The sequence below is a fragment of the Neolamprologus multifasciatus genome, chromosome 16 (genome assembly GCF_963576455.1).
Source record: "Neolamprologus multifasciatus chromosome 16, fNeoMul1.2, whole genome shotgun sequence".
In the NCBI taxonomy this organism is placed as follows: domain Eukaryota; kingdom Metazoa; phylum Chordata; class Actinopteri; order Cichliformes; family Cichlidae; genus Neolamprologus; species Neolamprologus multifasciatus.
Window position 1 is genome coordinate 21,399,547 of NC_140454.1, and position 19,894 is coordinate 21,419,440.

General features: G+C 40.6%; 1 protein-coding gene across 6 annotated transcripts in view; it reads left to right on the forward strand.

Moving 5' to 3' along the window:
• igf2bp2a (insulin-like growth factor 2 mRNA binding protein 2a) overlaps positions 1-19,894 on the forward strand; it is a 54,706-nt gene that overhangs the window by 29,108 nt on the left and 5,704 nt on the right. For all 6 annotated transcript variants that reach the window (XR_014869703.1, XM_085134602.1, XM_085134604.1 and 3 more), the window contains 7 exons: positions 4,736-4,784; positions 6,829-6,880; positions 9,794-9,857; positions 10,711-11,001; positions 12,010-12,144; positions 16,601-16,723; positions 18,700-18,835. Coding sequence is in view for 5 of the 6 variants with exons in the window: in XM_085134602.1 (XP_084990728.1) it covers positions 4,736-4,784; positions 6,829-6,880; positions 9,794-9,857; positions 10,711-11,001; positions 12,010-12,144; positions 16,601-16,723; positions 18,700-18,835 (850 nt within the window). In the remaining variant the exon portion in view is untranslated. The remainder of the gene's footprint in view (positions 1-4,735; positions 4,785-6,828; positions 6,881-9,793; positions 9,858-10,710; positions 11,002-12,009; positions 12,145-16,600; positions 16,724-18,699; positions 18,836-19,894) is intronic.

The window sequence follows — 19,894 nt, forward strand, 5'->3', positions numbered from 1 at the left end:
TAGTTATGTCTAGCTTGTTTTAGTTGTGTGTCTAAATTTTATAGACAATATCTCCCAGAAGCACCTGCAGTATTTGATAAATGTAGCCTGCGTTTCGGGTTGTGTTTTGTGTTAATCTCGTGTCATTCCTGTTGAAACTTTTCCCAGACTGATGTTGACACCTTGTCCAACTTCCCTTTTTGCCTCCATTAAAATGAGTTCAATTTCGGAGTCTTTGCCCATTTGCTTTGACAGAAGCTGTAGTCTCATGTAGCCCTGTTTCTAATGTAAGGTGGAGTTAATCTTTCATAACTTGAGGGGGGGAAAAAAACCCATCAATGTCTCACTTTTGACATTTTTGGGTACAAATTAGGGCTGGGCGATATATCGAGTTTTTAAAAAATATCGATATATTTTCATACGAGATATAAGATGTGACAATATCCTTTATATTGATATAGTCCATGTTACGTTATAATTATACTTGTGGAGCCACAAGTTTGCCTCTCTTTCATCCACTTTTGTCTCTGCGCAACGTTACTCGGCCTCGCCTCTCCTTCACTGAACACAACTCCCCCTCCTCCCCCATAACTTCACCTGCAGGCAGCGACAAGATGGACACGGCAAATCTCCGTTAGCGAGTTGTGGGGCTGGACGGCGTCAACGTGTTAGCGAGCTAACCGCGCTAACGAGCTAACCACGCTAACGACATGCAGCCCACAGGGGCTGCACGGCCTAAAATCCTTTCATTTTCTCAAAAGTTGACAGCGCGCCTTATGTATGAATTCTGGTTGTGCTTACTGACCGCGAACCGATTTTAGGTGGTACAAGGCGCTCAGCAATCTGTCAAAAAATGTTTTAGTACGACTTTGGTAAGCTACGGAGCTGCAGCGCTTGATGGATTGTCGGAGCATTACGGCTACCGTAGTCTGGAGCCTCGCAGAGTGATACGTACTGCGCTTCAACGTAATATTACCGTATTGTATGTGTATAAGGGCCATAAAGAGGATTTCAAACTCGAGGCTGTTAGTCACGCAGTAGAAGTTGGGAACAGAGCAGCTGGGAAATCTGTCTTTGTTATTATGCTCAGCGTCTGTTAGTTTACATTTTGACTGCACAATTATGAGCTTTTTGTTATGCACAAAAACAACATTGTTTTCTTTTATTTATGGAGCATGATTATTTAATAAATGCTGATAATTTATTTTTGAGTAATTTCTTCATGTAAATTATGCTGTATGTAAATAAAAATGCCTGTGTGACATCTGGGACACAGTGTGACTAAGAACTCTCTTTTTGTTCTTAACTTGCGGCTTTAAAACAATATCGAGATATATATCTTATATCGCCACCCAGCTAAAAAATATCGAGATATGAATTTTAGGTCTTATCGCCCAGCCCTAGTACAAATTAATCTGTTAGTGCAATGTTAGCGATGGATTAATTTGAATGAATGATTAATTTTATATTTTTTGACAAATAGATTAAACAGTCAATTGGTGCAGATCTGCTGCTTCTATTTTAATCTTACTTGCAACCAAATGATATGTGCCGATAGCAAGCTGAGTCTCTGCTCCAGACACACAAAGGTTTTAAAATCTGAAGGTAGAACTGAAAGCACAGATCAGAACAGAGGAGAACAGAGAACCTGTGAAAGGATTCCTCTAGAATGGTTGATGATCATAGGGTCATCTTTAGGAGCAATGCAAACTTTTAGCACGGGTTGAATACCCTCTTTCTCACCCCTCTGTCTGCCTGCTCTCTCAGAGGTTAAAATTCCTTCGACTGCACCGCTTGCGTGTGCGTATTAGTATGCACGCCTGTGTGCAGACACGGTTCGTACAGGTGGGTGCAGTAAATATTAGCTTTTCAAATGAACATGGCCACCCTCGGATATTTAAAGACTGAAATTGAGAGGCTTTCTTTTTTCTCGTGGCAGGCAGCTCCAAACCAGCAGCAGACAGCTTGGTTACATTCAACAAACATTAAGTAACCATTGACTTCAGTCTGCATCATCTACTGCAGTTCATTTTGGACTTGGGAAAGGAGGAGCTGAGAAAGGGTGCTGGGTTCAAGCTTGAATGCAAGCAAACAGGAGATATTAGCAGATGACTGCCTCTGGTTTATTCACGGATAATAAGGGAACACAAATAAGTTGAGGATACCTGAAGACTGTAGACAGGCAGCATTTTATTTTACAGAAAGCAGTCATCTTGTGCTTATCCAGTGTATGCTGACTGAGACCCCAAATGTGTCACTGCTTATTCAAGATGTCCCTTTGGATGCTTTCAGTCTGACAGGAAAACAGGTGGCTCTAAATAATGACTTTGCCACAGAGATGCTGAAAGAAATGGTGCATTTCTTACAGTGATGTTTTCCTGTTGAAGAATGAGTTTGCAAAGTTTACCCCAAACCCAGCGTCCTGCTCAGGTTAGCCTCTCCCATCATCAGATTCACTAAAGTATCCATTCTAATATAAAGTAAGTGTTCAGCATCGGGCATCAAGATTAGTTGGAATAATTAATTAGCACAGGCGCTATAGAGAAGTGGTACTTCTGAATTCACGGACTATTTACGCAGACTACGCCGAATGAAAGGACCTTTCAGTTTCCATATTCTGCAGGTTGGCATTCGGAGCTGTTTTGAGGTTTTGACTTGGTCTTAAATCCTTTTCAGCTACTGGCCGCTTTTTGGATGTCACGGGTTTGTTTACGACGTTAGAAAAAGTGATGTGTTTTAGCGGTAGAGACAGATTTTAATTGGTTTACCCTTGTTTGGATATTGACTGCCAAAAGAGATCTTTCATCAAGCCACTTGCTTTAAACTGCCATCAGTGACAGAAAGCTTGCAGGCCACTGTGCTGTACAACACAGCAGGAATTGTCTGTTTGTTTTTTATCCTTGTGCATTCTGTTTTATTTTGGAATGAAGGCAGTATCTGAAGTGTCTATCGCTTTAGAGACTTTGAAGTTTTATTGCTAAATATACATATAAAAAGGTGTTCTACTCTTAAATTAAGTTAGCTTTTTTGCTGCCGTTTCCCTTTTGCTTACCTTAAATTGGTATTGTCAGTTTGTTAATTTATTTCTTGGTATTTTAAGAAAAAGGGGAGAAGAGGAAGAGGACTGTCTTTACTCCACGTGACACGGTGTTTCTCCGGACAATCAGAAAAGAGTCATTCATTCGTGTCCAGCTGCCCGCGCAGTGCTCTCGACCTCTCCTCAGCCACTGACGGGAAACTCTGACCTGCAGTCTTTTACGCCCAGCCTGGTTCAGGAGAAAAATGCAGAATAGAAATGTTTGCCAGTGCGTGAACACAGGCATTCGAGGCGCAGGAAAGCTGATACGACGTGCGTGTTTGTTTGTGGGTCCCATGGTGATCCCGCCTGAACTGAAATCTACCGCTCATTATCACATCCCATTACATTTCCTCCTCCGCTTCATATCTGCATCTCAGCCCTTCAGTCTCACTCTTTATAGTGTCTCCTGTTTTCCCACCAAAATGCTTCTCAGCAGCATGGCTTTCTCTCCACCGGCTCCTCATCAGCTGCCTTCATCGCAGAGCTCGGCTCTCTCACGTTAATGTAGTTGTTAACAGCCTGTGGTCACAGGCGGTTTGTGTGGCTTTGCTGTTGGAGCTGAAACGCTCACAGGAGGCAGAGGAGGTGCTTTGTAGGACCTCTGATCCCAAATGGACCGGCCAGTGATGAACTGTGCTTGGTTGACTGATATAGTTTGACAAGAAACTAAAAAGACCAGGGGTTCAGTGTTAAATTACAGAAATTGAAGATACAAATGAAAGGGATATGAACTGAAAACCAGAGCGAGAAACTGTAAAAGAACACATGAATAAATTTTCAGGGAATACATGAATATCTTGTTTATTGCTGAATGTGGGTGCTTTTTGTTTCCTTTGTTCTCCAAACCAAAAACACACCCTCTGTTGTTCTAGTTACGTCACTCAGGACGAAGGAAACCCATCATTGTGGTCTGAGCGCCTCTTTTGTTTTTTGTTTTTTTCCTTGTCATGTGATACTTTCACGTCTCCAGTTGAGTGTAGTAAGCACAGTGCTTGTAAGATGGTCTTACCAGGAGTCACATGCTGCTGTCTAATAAACACCCTCACCTTACATACCTACGGTACCTTCAGCACATCTGTGACAGCCCTTTGATTGGTGATAATGAGCCGTGGGTGTTTTACAGTGACTGTGAAATTACATACAGTAAATATAGTACAGGTCTGATTCTACATTATGTCTTTGCTTTAGAGCTACTGATACAGCAGAGGTGTGTGTGTGTGTATAAATATACACTATATATATATATATATATATATATATATACACACACACACTGTGTGTATGTATATATATATGTGTGTGTGTGTGTGTATATATGTGTGTGTGTGTGTATATATATGTGTGTGTGTGTGTATATATATGTGTGTGTGTGTGTATATATATATATATATGTATATGTGTATGTATATATATGTATGTATATATATATATATGTATATATATATGTATGTATATATATGTGTGTGTGTGTGTGTATATATATATATATATATATATATATATATATATATATATATATATATATATATATATATATATATATATATATATATATATATATATATATGAGCACAGTTTTTCGCCTTTGCTCTGAACACAACAGATGAGTGTAAGTTTATGTGAGTTTGTGGTTCGGGTCTGTTAAATTCTCTCCGTCTGTGTCTTTCATCTCTGCAGGAGTCGGAAGATCCAGATCCGGAACATTCCCCCTCATCTACAGTGGGAGGTCAGTGTGTGTGTCTCCGTCTGTGTGTGTGTGTGTTGATGTGACAGTAATGCCCTGTTGATCAGCACCAGGTAGCACATAAACCAGTTTCCTGACGATGAGTCACCAGCCTTTATCCTGTGTTTGTGTGTTTATGTCTGTACTTGTGTGCGTGCTTATGTCTGCGTCGGTGTGCAGATGACAGTGCGTCTGTGTGTCAACATCTGTAACCTTGCTGGGGTCCAAGTTGGTTTTCTCTGTGTGAGAGTCTCTGTCTTCAAGCCTTTACTCGGTCATTTTTCTTATTTTAATATCTGCAGCCTGTCTGCGCTCACAGCTCTGGGCATGTGGTTTAAATGGGTTTTATTGTTTTTAATATTATAAACATTAGCGGATAAAAACGCTTTGTGTTTACTGAACAGATTAGGACAATTTGCCTTATCTCCCCCCCCCCCCCCCCCAATCTTTTAGTGCTGCATACAGTTGTATTGTACAAAAGAATTTATTCACATTTAATAACACAATATTTTTGTATTAGTATATAGATAAAGAATTGAATATCTGATAGAAAACACGTGATCCAAGTGTCATCTATTTGTTTCTGAAATTTAGTAGAGACGCTCAGAGGCAGCTCATTTTATTGTATGTGGCTCATTCAGAGTTATTTCATTTCTGTTGGACCAGATGAGTAAAATAATTAGTTTCCATAATAACCGAAATAAAAAAATAAAATAAAATATAAACAAAAGTACAGTTTTTGAAGACTTAAAAGAAACCCATCTATTTAAAAGCAGATAGTGGACAGCATGAAATGTCTTTAAAAAACAAACAAAAGATCAAAGGTATGTTTTTCTGCATTCAGTCAGTCTGCTGCGACTTTTAGCAGCATGGTGCCTCAGCACTTTTGCCTCAGATCTGCATGGTCCTGGGCTCAAACCCACGAGGGCCTTTCTGTGTGAAGTTTGCATGTCCTCCTGAGGCTTTCACAGGTTTTCTGCTGGAGCTCCAGTTCTGCCATTGAAAAACATGTAATGGTAACCCTGTCTGTCTTGCCCCAGGCATTTTTGTAAGAGATTCTTAATCTCAAGAGTTTTCTGGTAAATAAAATAAAATATCAAAGATGCGCTGCTGTAGTGAATAAAAGAATGTGCTGCAATGGCTCCTTGGCTTAACCATTCTAATGATGTGATTTATTCTTAATGCGTGAAACACAATTCCTTGCCGCAAAATACAGTGAAAAGTTCAAAATTGTGGCCCTTCTTCTCTACTGATGTCACTCTTTGCACACTGTTGGTCCAGGAAAGATCCTTTGGTGGTTTTCTTTTTACATTCCCTGTTTTGTTTGTTTTTTGTTTTTTCCTACATGAATCTGACCTCTTTCTGATTGAACAGTGACCTTTTATTATTTAACATATTATGATGGCACGCTGCCACACATTCTTATATCATCTTAGGTGTTAGTATGTCTTTTATGTCTGCCTTATTTCCCCTTTGCACCATAATGTTTGCGCAGCAAGATTAGGCTCTTCAGCCACAAGTATAACAACTGAGATACAAGTTCTTGGAATAATACTTTGATTGATCACACTTATGAATGTTAAAGTATCTCTGTTTTTACCAATATTGCGTGACTGCAGGGAGTGCTATCTCTGACACACACACACACACACAGTGCGTGTGTGTGTGTGCGCGTGCGCGTCTTTGCTACCTCTCCAGGTTTCTTTGCAAGTATTAGCTGTGATCTCAGATGCCATTCAGCTCCCATTTTTTTATTTACAGACAAGTCTGCACTAGCTGCAGCTACTCATCTGACATTAGGAAAAGTTTTTGTTTGGAGCTAGGTACATCAACGTACAGTGCTTTTTATTATCCATGCATTGTAGAGGAATAAGCTGATATGAAGTGACGTAATTAAAATAATGTAAGGTTAAAGGTCTGGCCTTCCAGTAATAAGCTTTAATCTAAAGATCAATCAGATCTTAAAGTTTTGATCTCACTCTAATGTGTATGTGTGTCAGTGCTGTTTTGTGTGTCTGAGTTTTCTCTTTTCTCTTTTCCCCATCAGGTTTTGGATGGCCTTCTAGCTCAGTATGGTACTGTAGAAAACGTGGAACAAGGTACAGAATTCTTCTCCTCCCTGTTTGCTGTGCATGTCATCTTCATTTGGTTCCAACTGTTCAATGCACATGAGACTGTTTAGCATCACACACACACAAACATGCACGCACGCAGACCTCCCAGTGAGTCAAGTCTCCCTTTGTGACTTCACTTCCTCGTTACCATCATCCCACACAACCATTATCTAAACATAACCCATCTCTGCATATGAATCAGCCTTTATCATCTTGTCTGTCTGCGTGTGTGCGTGCGTCTTATAAGTTTGACCCGAAGAGTCGAGCGTTTGAATTGCATGCAGCCTCTATAATAAGCACTGTGTACTACCACAGTTCCCGTTGGCCCCAGCGTATAGATTGAAGTGGGCAGACATGGCAGTAAACCAGTAGTAATGTGTCCACGTGTGTTTATGCCTGCTTGTGTTTGCGAGATGGATCTCTTTTGGGGGAGGTGCATCGTGGTAACTGGGGAGGACACTGCAGGCGCCTGTGGTGAGGCTTTTGCACTGTTTGATTTTGTGTCTGTGTGTGTGGTGTTTGTTTTTTGTTTTTTTTTTTGGGGGGGGGGGGAGGGGGGTAGGCAGCATTAGAGCAGTCCCTGCAAACTTTTTGCTGTCTAAGCACGCATGCATGAGTAATAGAGGCATGCACCGCGAGGTATAAGCACCAACAAAGATGCACATGTACAAATCTTTACACACACGCACACACATACAGGCACAGTGTCTCCTTGTATATCAAAACAGCCACAACCAACTACTACCCACTGTTGTCATGACAGGTGCTAAAAGAGAATCCGACAGAGGAGATACTCCACTCAGAGTTTACCACACGCTGCTGTTAAACAGTCTACTTCATGCTGTACCACACACCGGCACAGCATTTTCCCTTCACCTCGTCTTTCAGTTCCTCAGCCCGGCTCTCCAAACATCGCTAGTTGCAGTGAATTATCAATGGAGCCAGCTTGCTCGTGTGTCCGTCCCTGCTTGCGGTCTCTGTCACTTTTCTCTGCCTGGGTCTGTGCGCTGTTCTTACAGGGGTGAGGTTTTAGAGAAGTCCCGTGTTCTTGTGTGGCATGGTCAGAGCTGCTGGTGGCGGGGTGGGGCAGAAATGGCTGTGAGTGCCGGTGCCGGGCACCACGCCAGGCTTAGCCCACTCGCCCTCTCTAAGCCAGCTGGGCGCTCTCCCTGGATTTAACCCTTTAAAATCTGCTATCTGCTGCTCGCTAACAGGTTCGGAAGTTTCTTTTTTAGACATTGATGCCTCTTATGACTGTTCACAGGAAAAGCAAGCTGAAACATAATTTTACTACTTCTGTGGTACACCTGGCATCTCAGACTTATTTATAATTGACATGTTTTGTTCTTGGCTTGCATGGGCGTTTATGTGCCTGTTTTATCTAAAACTTCAGAAGTATCTTTACAGAGCTTTGAAGACCTGCTCTATTTGCCATTTATTTGATTTCACAAGCGTAGTTGAAAAAACGTAGATACTGTTGTCTCTTGTGGCAGAAAGCATTTCATCAATAACACAAGCTGCCTTTCTCAGACCTTGTTCTTTTGCCATTAGTATCACTGTTGTTCTCTCAAATTACAGGTATCATGCAGTTAAATAAAACATGCTGAAGTACAATGTGCTAAGACCGGTTAAGGAAACATGTATACCAGGGTGACAAATTAAAGGGAAATTCCAATTTTGACCCCCATAGTGAGGAGAGCTAGTGGCTCTTATCTGTTTTCACACATGCACTAGCACAGCAGCCCTAAATCTTTCTAGACTTTATCCAGTGCAGGTACATGTGAGCAGTATTTAACCTTCCCATGTCAAAAGATTGTGTGCTGGTCGGTTACACCTGTCAAATATAAGATGAAGAAATATCTTTTAAAATAAATTTTCCTGTGTAATGCAGAGACTGAAGCTGTTTTGGCAGCTTGTGGTGGTTCTGCATCTTGCAAATAAACTCTCTTATAATGTTTTTTTCTTTAATTTGTCACATTTTTTTGTATTTATGCATTACATGAGTTAATAACAGCCAAAACAAAACATTCTGAAAACATTTAATATTAGAGCAAACAAAACCTTTTTTGTGATCTCTTAGAGAACAAGAGAGGAGAAGAAAAATGTTTTGCAGTCGAGTCTCAGTATTCATAGCCCAGCTCTTGGCTTCAGCTAGACTGCATCTGTTGATTATTTCATTAAGTGATGAATATTGATGGTGTTTCTCTTTATTATAAGACAAAGAAAAAGAATATAAAGTTTGTGCTTGCTTATCGTTTTTCCTTATAAATTACTAGAGTGATCAACTCAGCATCTGAGCTGTTTGATCAATGGACAATTTCATCAATCGATCGATTGTGAGCTTCCTTTGTAATTGTGTGTACTTTACAAGGCTCGCTTGAATTGAATTCCACTTACAGTTCAACCTTTGAAGAATTGAAGAATGCGTGACCTCAGCAGGAATCAAACCCTTCAGTGTGGCAGTATCCGTGTTGTTCTTTCCTCACTGGATCACAAGTCTCGGCGAGGTGCTTCTTAGCTGTGCATTGCGTTGCATTTTATCACAGATTACTTGCTTTGTTAAGGCTGTCATGTCAAACTTAAATAGTTATTGTGCAAGTGGCAGAGAGGCTATTGTGTTAAGCTGCTCCTGTCTGTAGAGGAAGCAGCAGGGTCTGGAGGGGAGCCAGTGTGGTGATGGTTGTAATGGATTCACACAGGCAAGTGGTTCTCTGGGTCACCACGGGAACCTGAATGCGTCTCTGACTCACCTACGGCAACAACAAAGAACTGCTATGTGCATGTGACCGAATCTCTGTTTACTGTGTGTCATCTTTTTGGTGTTTTTTTTTTTTTTTGTTTGTTTGTTTTTTTTATTTGTTTTTTTTCATGTCCTTCTCTTTCTGTCTTGTTTTGCAGTGAACACTGATACAGAAACAGCAGTGGTGAATGTTACATACGCAACCAAGGAGGAAGCTAAAGTGTAAGCAGCACATAATAGTGACACTGATGCATGAAAGTAGAGCAAGACTCATGATACACTTGTACAGACAAGAAGCTGCAATACAAGGAGTACTGGTCCTGCTGTTTGTATATTTCTCTTTGTATCAGGCGGTTTCAAATGTGTATCCTTAAAGGTTACAGCAGGGTTGGTTCATCTGTGGCCCACACAGTAACAAACTCCTTGTGAACTGATTTTTTTTTTTTTTTTTTTTTTTTTTTACACAATCAAATGTAAGCTTGGAGGAGGTTACTATACTGTAGAAAAAGACAGGATTAAAAGGTAGAAGGCAAACATGTTTGTTCTCTCCATTAGCTGTCCATCGAACACCTAGGTGACATTTTCCCAACTTTTTTAGCCTTGTGAAAACAGAGTAGATGTGTTTCAAACCATTGTGTTGGTGTGTTTATGAGGGGAATTTTTTTTTCTTTTGGAAGGGAAAATAATGTGATGTAAGCTCACCAGGTCACTGCCGGTGGGTGTGTGGTGAGCTAGAGTTGAGAAGCTTGCTGTGTGATCTTGCATTTTAATTTTTTTGCGTTTCCCACGAAAAAGTGCAGTGAATGATGCATGAAATCAAATTATATTTAATGTTTGTCCACAAATAATCAGATGTCAGGTGTAATTTGCCGCTTTGGTGACTGTTGCTCGGCTGAGGTAGTCATCATGTGTAACAAACATGTGTTTACAAGCAAATATATCAGAGGCTTATGAAGTTAATCAGTCAAACTGTCAGAGAACCTGTATTCTGATATTCTTGTGTTATTGCATCTGTTCATTTATTTCCCCTCTCTCTTCCTGATACTTCTGCTTCTACATTCCTACTACCACCCAGAGCCATCGAGAAGTTGACAGGACACCAGTTCGACGACTACTCCTTCAAGGTGTCATATATCATGGACACGGATGCTGCTCCACCTGTCCAGGCTCCCCGCACGCGTCGTGGGGGTCGGACTTCCCGGGACCAGGGCTCCTCTCAGCCCGGGCCATCAGGAGGCTACGGATCTCCACGCCCCAGACAACACGACTTCCCACTGCGCATGCTCGTGCCTACTCAGTTTGTGGGAGCCATCATCGGCAAGGAAGGCAACACCATCAAGGATGTCACCAAACAGACGCAGTCAAAGTAAGCAACAGCACCTCACCCTGCTGGAGTTTAACCTTTCTTTTATTTTTTGGGTCAGGACACATTTTGGCAATGTACCTCTGCTGCTGCTGGTTCTTCTTCTTCTTCATCTTCTTCATAATGTAGGGCTGGGCCATATCGTACCGTTCATAGTAATACCGGTATAATGTTAGGCAATGATAAGAAAATGAAATATCACGATAGAATATGGGTAAAACGCGCATGCACAGTGCCTTTGTTTTCATACGCACATGGTGGAAAAAGCATCGCGGCGATGGAGAATAAGAAGGGTGAAAGCATTGAATGACAGATTAACCAGATTTGGTTTGTAAAAATGGTGCAACTTCAGTGGTGTGGAATTGGTTTGGTTTTTGTCGGTCAGATACACACCAAAGCACAATTTTTGGTAGAGCAGGCAAGCGGGCCGTCGTTATTACCGTGTTTTTCGGAAAATAAGTCGCTGTTAAAATCTTTTTGATTTTCTGAAAACGACAGTTATAATCCGATGCGTCTTATGTATGAATTCTGGTTGTGCTTACTCACCTTGAACCGATTTTCTGTGGCACATGGCGCTCGAAAATCTGTCAGACTTTGATAAGCTACGAAGCCGCACCGCTTGATGGATTGTAGTCAAGAGCCTCACGGAGTGATACGTACTGTGCTTCAACATAATATTACCATATTGTGTGTGTGTAACCTCTTTTTAAGTTTTGTGGATATTATACATGGTTATGCTCAGGATATGTCAGCCCATTTCCACTGGAAATGCCTTTTGGTTAAACTGTCAGCAAGGAATTTGCATAAAAAAAACAGCTGCTTGTTTAAGTGAAAAAACATTGATGGTCTTTTTTTTTTGCACTAATGAAGTTGTGGAGTTGTATTTTTTTCATGCGTCAGTTATATCGTTATCGCAAATTTTCAAATATATATTGTGATAAATATTTTTGGCCATATTGCCCTGCCCTACCTACTACAATGCCAATATATGTCTGTCTCTCTTTCTATCAGGGTAGACATTCATCGGAAGGAAAATGCAGGTGCAGCTGAAAAACCCATCACCATCCACTCAACACCCGAGGGCTGCTCCGCCGCCTGTCGCATGATCCTGGACATCATGCAGAAGGAGGCCAACGAGACCAAGACGTGAGTCTGCCCAACTATTCTTTTATATAAACATGCTCACATGTGCTCCTGTGGAGCATGTTTACAACCTCACAGGGCGATTAGCCATAATGTCTGCAGGGCTATAATCTTATCCTTTTACCTGCCTGCGCACCTTTTAATCTCACTGTGCATTCTCTCGGTTGGACCACTGACACAGTAAACACAATGACACTGTCACATAGGCTAACACGTGATCACAGCTTAACATTTAAGAAACAAGGTCAACATGCCTAATTGGGGCTGACAACTTTAATGAGAAGCTGCACCTTTTGAACTTTCGGAGCTTCTGCTCTGTTTGAACGTCAACCTTTAACACATAATACTCATGTTTGTCTGCATTCATTTGCAAGTGTGCTTTTTTTCAGGGGTGGCTGCTCTCTGGTGTAACAGTATTTGAATTTATTTTTTAAAAAACAAATCAATTTCCCTGAGATGATACATAGTAAAAACTGCGCTTAAATGTGTTTGTGTGACTGTTTTGTCCTTGGCTGTTTGAGCAATGCTTAAAGAACAGCTTTGAAAACTAGTTCAGAATATATATTTTAGTCATTCTCTACATTTTGATGTGTTTGATGCAGTTACAAAAATACTTTGATATTGGAAGGAAGTGAAAGTCTTCTTTCTCCAAAGAAATAAAGCTGCCCACCAGCACCTGTAAAACTCAAAACTTATAGGAGGAGTTATAAAAAGTGTTACCACCCCCAAAAAATTCAAATGATTTTAACTTTTATGCTGCAGTATTTTCATATTTCAGCACAATCACAAGGTTTTCATTACAGTTACAAGTTATCCATCCATCCATTTTCTTCCATTGTTTGTGGCTGGACCCTGTTGTTGTTATCCCAGGAAAAGGGGCAGGGCACATTGGGCGTGCCATATACCTAAGAACCTATTTATATTCATCATTCTCACCCAAGCAAAGAGTGCCAGATTACAAATGAGCCACCGGTGCAACCTGTGTGGTTGGTGTCATTTCAGCCTTCCAACTTTTGAAACCTTGCACGTTTTCCGTTGCTGGCACAGGTGTCCTCAAAATGGCCGAACTCAAGGCGCCTGTGCAGACATTTAAATGACACATCTGTGCCGGAGCGCAGGGATTCCCAGATAGCACAGAACTCCTAGAGGGAGAGTTCTACAGTGCTGAAGAAGTTTGCAAATAGACAAAAGTGCAGTAATGGCGAGTATAGATGGATACAGCTCTGTGATTGTGTCACATTGGTGGGGAAAGCAACCTATGGGTCAAGCATAAATGGGCCATAATGCAGAGACATACAACAACTCATACAGTCATACCTACAACCAGTTTAAGATTACCAGTTAGCTTAACACGCATGCCTTAGGACTGTGAAAGAAAGCCAGAGTACTTGCAGAGACCACCGTGCTCATTTTTTAGTTATAAAAGTTATAAAAATGAAATTTTGCTTGCACACAGATAGGCTTAGATTTATAGAAAATAATCTCTGTATAATGTTTTGCATTCTAGATAGTAAGATTTTTTTTTTTCCTTGACAGTGTCAGTGGAGCGTTTTCCCTCTGTTTCACACTTACTGTACTCATGTACTGAAAGTGATAAACGTTAAAGTAAATGTGTACACTGTGAATTCCATATACATCAGCATACCTTTAAATAGTATGTATTTTTTCTGTCCCTATTAAATATGAATGTTGTCTCTTTAACTGAAAGTGCCTGTCAAAGTATTATGCAACCAGTAAAGTCAGAAATCCTGCTGTCACACGTAACAATAACCTCCACGTCTCTGTCCCCTCTTTCTGTGAAGTAACACCACCCAGTGCCACACCTGAATTACACCGTACCCTGTAGTTTCACTTAGTGAAACCCAAACCACTAAACTTGGCCTCTTAACCTACACCAATGCCATCTCCCTTTACTTGACCTACAGCTCACCCCATACTAATCTCACCCTTTCAAAATTGAACAGTATGCACACACACACACACACACACACACACACACCCCACCACTATCATGAAGTCTTTCATCTAGCACAAAAGAAACCTCCAGCATCTGGCTGCTAAACACCACACCCCAGGAGGTTTCTTAGGTTAGTGTGCTTGTTGCTTGTGCACGTTTGCAGGAGTGTTTCCTCTAAGTTTAAATAGTTGAAGCCTAATGGGGTTTCCTACAACATCCCTATTTTATGTCCTTATTTCTTTTTATTATTATTTCTTTTTCTTTTTTTACCCAAAGCAGGAGAGTTGTCCATTTCTAAATGTAGCACAATAGCATTAATAATATTCATAACTATTAATCATTTCAGACAGGACAGTCATTTGCAATCTGTACCTTTCTGCATCTCAGACGGGTGACCTGTTCCACACACAGAGGTTTAATTAAATGATTTTTTTTACACATTGGTTGTCCTCAGGTGGAGTTATGAGCTCTACCACAGTTCATGGAAATGTTTCTGTTAGTGTAAAATAGTTTCTCTCCTCCTACCTTATAGGGGTTGAGCAACCAAACCTGGCAAAGAGGTACATCTTAGGTATTAGATAAGAACCTTCATGAGCCTATCTAATAATATCTAATGTATCAGCTATTATGATGGCAATATGTTGCCTAGCAACCAGGCAGCAAATGGCTACAATGACTTGCTTTAAGTATTTATGCAGCTATAACACTTGAATAAAGCATTGTATCATTTTTGTTTGACTAAAATGTAATATAATTTATATCTGCACAGTTTAATTTCTTCATGATATATCATGACACCACCAGGCCGACTGGCAATCCACCTTAACAGGCTAGAAGGACCTGTTTTTGCTGTTGTTATGCACCTAGGATATCTTGTGAAAACATCTAGTTTTAATTTTACAACCAATAGCACAAACGGGCGAAACAATACTGCAGCATGGTGTACTTTTGTATTATTATTTGTATTTATGATAGTGTCATTATATAACAAGGCTTGTTTAATCATTAAAGTGACTACTAATGTATGGTAGCAGGTAGCCCAGTAGCAATGGAAAAATATTTGCTGTTATCATTACGTTACATAGGCAGAGGCGGGTGGTGGTCGTGTGGGGAATCAAATCCCAATTTCACCCAGCGCACCAAAATGGCTATAGCGGGTCGTGGGCACACAATGGAGAGGAATATGAATCATACAGTAATGATAGTCCTTCTGTTTCAATAAGTAATAACTACACCATGTACAGTTTAGGTACAGTACACTGAAAGCAGATACTATCATACATGAATCATCAGTAGTTAATTTATTGAGCCTCTTCCTTCTCTAGTTAGGGACTTGAATGTCAAAATCATACAAGCAATCTTTTTTTATACCTGTCTGTACTTCAGAATATTTTAAAGTCATGGAAAATTAATTTTGTTAAATCATCCTAATTTGTGGCGTGTTAAAGAAACTGGGACTCACTTTCCATTTCACTCTAATTACAAAGCTTACACAATCTGTTTTCCTCCTGAATATTTTTTTTAAATTGACTAAACTCAGCAGCCAGAGAACAAAATCACTGCTTTGGCTTCTAGATAAATGTACTGTAATATATTATTCAGGGCCAAACAGTGTACTTATATGCATTAATTTCTCAACTTTGATAGGAAGGATAATTATTTGAAATGGTATTCTTTATTCTAACTTGATTCTTTATATTTATTAGTCATTATGTTGGTTTGGTAATAAATCAGACTCAATTAGTGGAAAGTAAGTGGCTTAAACAGCCTTTTACATTGTTTACCTATAATCACTGCCAATTTGCTTGATTCATACCAGAGAAAAAAATCTTGGAAAGTGGTAGGTTATCATGTGGAATTGGCAATAAACAGTTTGCGTTTCGCCAAAATTGAATGTGACAAAGGTCCAGGAGAGAATATTCAGTTTCAAGGAAATAGTCTGCACTTATTTTGCACCATTTAACAATATCTAGGTTTTACCAAGCCCTTTATAGTGACTTTTCATTCTCTCTCTCTCTCTCTCTCTCTCTCTCTCTCTCTCTCTCTCTCACACTCACACACACACACACACACACACACACACACACACACAAATTGCGAGGTGCTGCTGGCTCGAGGGGATGGAGCCACCTGTACCACCTGAGACATATTCCCCCTCACAACAAAGAGACTCATAAGCACATAATCAACAGATCATTTTCGCTTACACCGTGTTTTCACCTTCACCTTCTGTCACCAAAAACACAAAACATTTTTCTGGGGTTTGGTTGTTGCCACGTATGTATTGTAAACTAGATTTGTCTGTGAAATGCAGCTTTTGAATAGTAAAATTAACATCAGCACAGGTTTGTTTTTCATAGAACAATACGCTTTGTAACAGAGGCACGTCAGCATTAACCTTTCTGCATTCTTCATGACACCATATCATAGCTCATAGGTGATACTCTGTAGCACCTACCTTTTACTATATCACCTAACACGTGTGTGTGTGTCTGTGTGTAGGACGGAGGACATCCCTCTGAAAATCCTTGCCCACAACAGCCTTGTGGGTCGGCTGATTGGCAAAGAGGGCCGCAACCTGAAGAAGATCGAGGAGGAGACAGGGACCAAGATAACCATCTCCTCGTAGGTCCAGCTTTTAACTTGCTTATGGTGCTCTTACACATGTGTAATCTCTCATATTTGCAATTCTCCTCAGTGGATTATGTTTTGAGTGAGATCAAAGATTTTTACTGTCGCTGATTTAACCAAATTACAAATAACAGACTTGAAACAGTGATTTCAAGCCCTTTTCACTGTAACCTCCTTCCTCTGTGCTCATTAACCCGTCGGCATGTGGTTACACTTAACCGAGTTGTTAGAGAAGTAACGTGACGATTCGATTACAGCTTTTTCTTTTCAGAACATGATATTAGAGAGGTAGAGATTGCACCCCATTTAACGGACTGTGCTCCCCAACCTTCCTTCATTTAATGCTAATGAATTGCTCTGTGTCTGCGAGCTCTGAGAATGTAATGAGCCTTGAGAAAGAGATGTCGAGGTGGAGGAAGAACGGGCTAGAGCCCTTTTGAGAAGCTCAAATAGTAGATTCAGAATTGATGGTTCTGTTAAGTCCTTTTGCAGTGTCAACTGTGTTCACCAACAGAGTGCAGAAAGTTTGAGCTTCAAAGGCCCCGAGGTGTTAACATTTGTGTAATGTCCATGATAACTGGTCTATGGGGCTTTGCGTCTTTGATTCATGTAACAGACTTTTTAGAGTAGTATTATCTCAGTGGTGCCGGTTCAGCTGAGTATCAGACACCTTGTATTTCAAAAATTTGCCAGCAGCTTTCAAGATATCAGGTAACCATAGACATAAGCATTTTTTTCCTTTTATATTCCTCAGGTTAACATTGAAATGTACAGAATAAGTCATTATCTGGTTGTTGCACAAATAGAAGAAAAACATCAATCACACTGTTGCTTCCTTTGGCTTCCATTTGTATATGTATGTCCCTCTGCTGCTAATTCACTTGACTCGCTGAACTTAATTTATAGCATTGCGTTGGATCCCTGCGGAGCCTGTGCTGTAGTGGGCGACATTTGTTTTGTTTTGTTTTGTTTCGCTGACATATTATCTTTGTGTTGCAACCAAACAGACCTGTCACACTAGTTGAGGTCTGAGTTGCTGCCACATGGCGCTAGGTTTCAGGGAATGTGCGGCCAGAATACAGACAATTAAAGGAGTAACATGAATTAAGCAGTAGTAGTTTAAAGGGACATAGACTTTTTCAATAGCCTGCAATGTGAACAGTATGTCACATTACATCACTGTTCACGTGATGTAAAATGCAGGATTTGATTTAAATCAGGTGCTAGCATAGCATTATCCATGCATGTTGTCCGGTGGTATAAGCTGTTGTCTTCTGTGAAAGGGTCATGTGACTGGTAGGTGCGTGATGAGTCTGTGACGGACCACCTTGTGACCAACAAGACCCAATTAGGAAACAAAGTGTTATGTCTCTTATGGTTTAAAAAAATGTCCAGTCTGAAATGCAGACCTCTTTTGTTTTTGTTGACAGCATTTCCAAAAATCTCTTTTAGAATCTGGTGAAGTGAAAATGTATCAGATGCTATGTTTTAAACCCAGAGCATAGTTGGAACATGACTACAAATCATCGTATCTGTATTTTTTTTGACGTGTGAATCATAGTCTAAGCCAAAACTGCACTTTTAAAGCTCCCATATGCTTGACTGAGTTATATTGGTAATAAACTAGAATCTAAAAACGAACAAAACATGTCAGCCAATATATGTCGTTTAGCGTTAAACCTAAATTTAATTGATATTCTGTTTTACTGTCAGTGCAGTTTAACTCACTCAGCCAAGTTATTATTAACAACGCTGGAAGCTTCTCTTCACTGCCATCCATCCTGTATGTCGTGAATGCAGCATGTTGAAAGACACAGCTGAGTTGCATTATGGGAAATGTAGTATCCAGCCTGTGGAAACTTAGTCAGAACCTAAATATATCATTATTCTTTAGAATCTGTTTTGGGAATCCTCTGCACGTCTATACAGTAATCATTTCTGTGTCTGTATGTGTGTGATTTTCCTTTCAGGTTACAAGACTTAACTATTTACAACCCTGAGAGGACCATCACGGTGAAGGGCAGCGTAGATGCGTGTTGTAAAGCTGAGATGGAAATCATGAAGAAGCTGAGGGAAGCCTACGAGAATGATATTGCTGCTATAAATGTAAGTCTTGAGGGTACCGTCTGCAGGCCTCCTGATTGTTTGTGTTAGTATGTGCTAGTATGTTGACTCACGCAGACTGACAGGTGAACAACGGAGAGAAGCGATGATATACGGCGGGATAATATTGCCTTCCCATTCAGCGCATGTTAGAGCCAGCATTAGTAATACCAGCTTGGTAAATGGATAACAGTAAACGATCGCTGGACAGCTCATCAGTGAGTCGAGTGTTTGAGCGCTCCGTGTCTCCGTGTGTGTGTGTGTGTGTGTGTGTGTGTGTGTGTGTCTGCCTCTTTCATGGAGCTTCTGACTCACACTTAGTTCCCCGCTGTGTATGTGTCTGTGTTACTGCTGTAACACACTGCTTTTCCCAGCATCCACCTGATATGTGCAGGCCGCCCTCTCGCCCAGCTCCTCTTTCACACTGCCCCAATGACATCACCAGCGGTGCAGCCTGAGAGGTCATCCTCTGAGGAAGAGCGATAGCCATGATGGCACACTCTGCATGTTCTCTGTTGTGCTGCAAAGAGATGAATGCTGATAAAGTGACTGTATTAACGATGACGATGCTCCTCAGGATGTGACTCGTGTAGTAACACGGAATTAGTTGGTTTCTTTCCCTTTAGCGCATTAGTTGATTAGTTTTTCCTTCACAGTGACAGTCTCAATATTTGTTCAGAAATAATCATAACGCAGCGTGCTGTCATGTTGTTCTGGATGGTACGAGCAGTTCTGGCACCTGTCAGGTTGAGTGTCAGCTCTACAGTAAGCATTTAGGGCCATCTAGTGTGACAGTCTGGATATTACAGAGAGCGTTCTGGGATAAAGGAAGCGAAAGGAGGCAGCCTTGTCTTTTCATGGCCATGAAACCAGAATAGCTGACTTGACTTTGGGGGAAGATTTTTCTTTCTGTTTTTGTTTGTTTGTTTGTTTGTTTTTTTGGGGGGGGGTTGTTGTTGTTGTTTTTGGGTTTTTTTGTTATGCTTTTACAACATCTCTCCTGTAAAAGCCATGTACCACAGGAGCATGATCTTTTTAAGGAGTTAAGAAAACAGACCAATT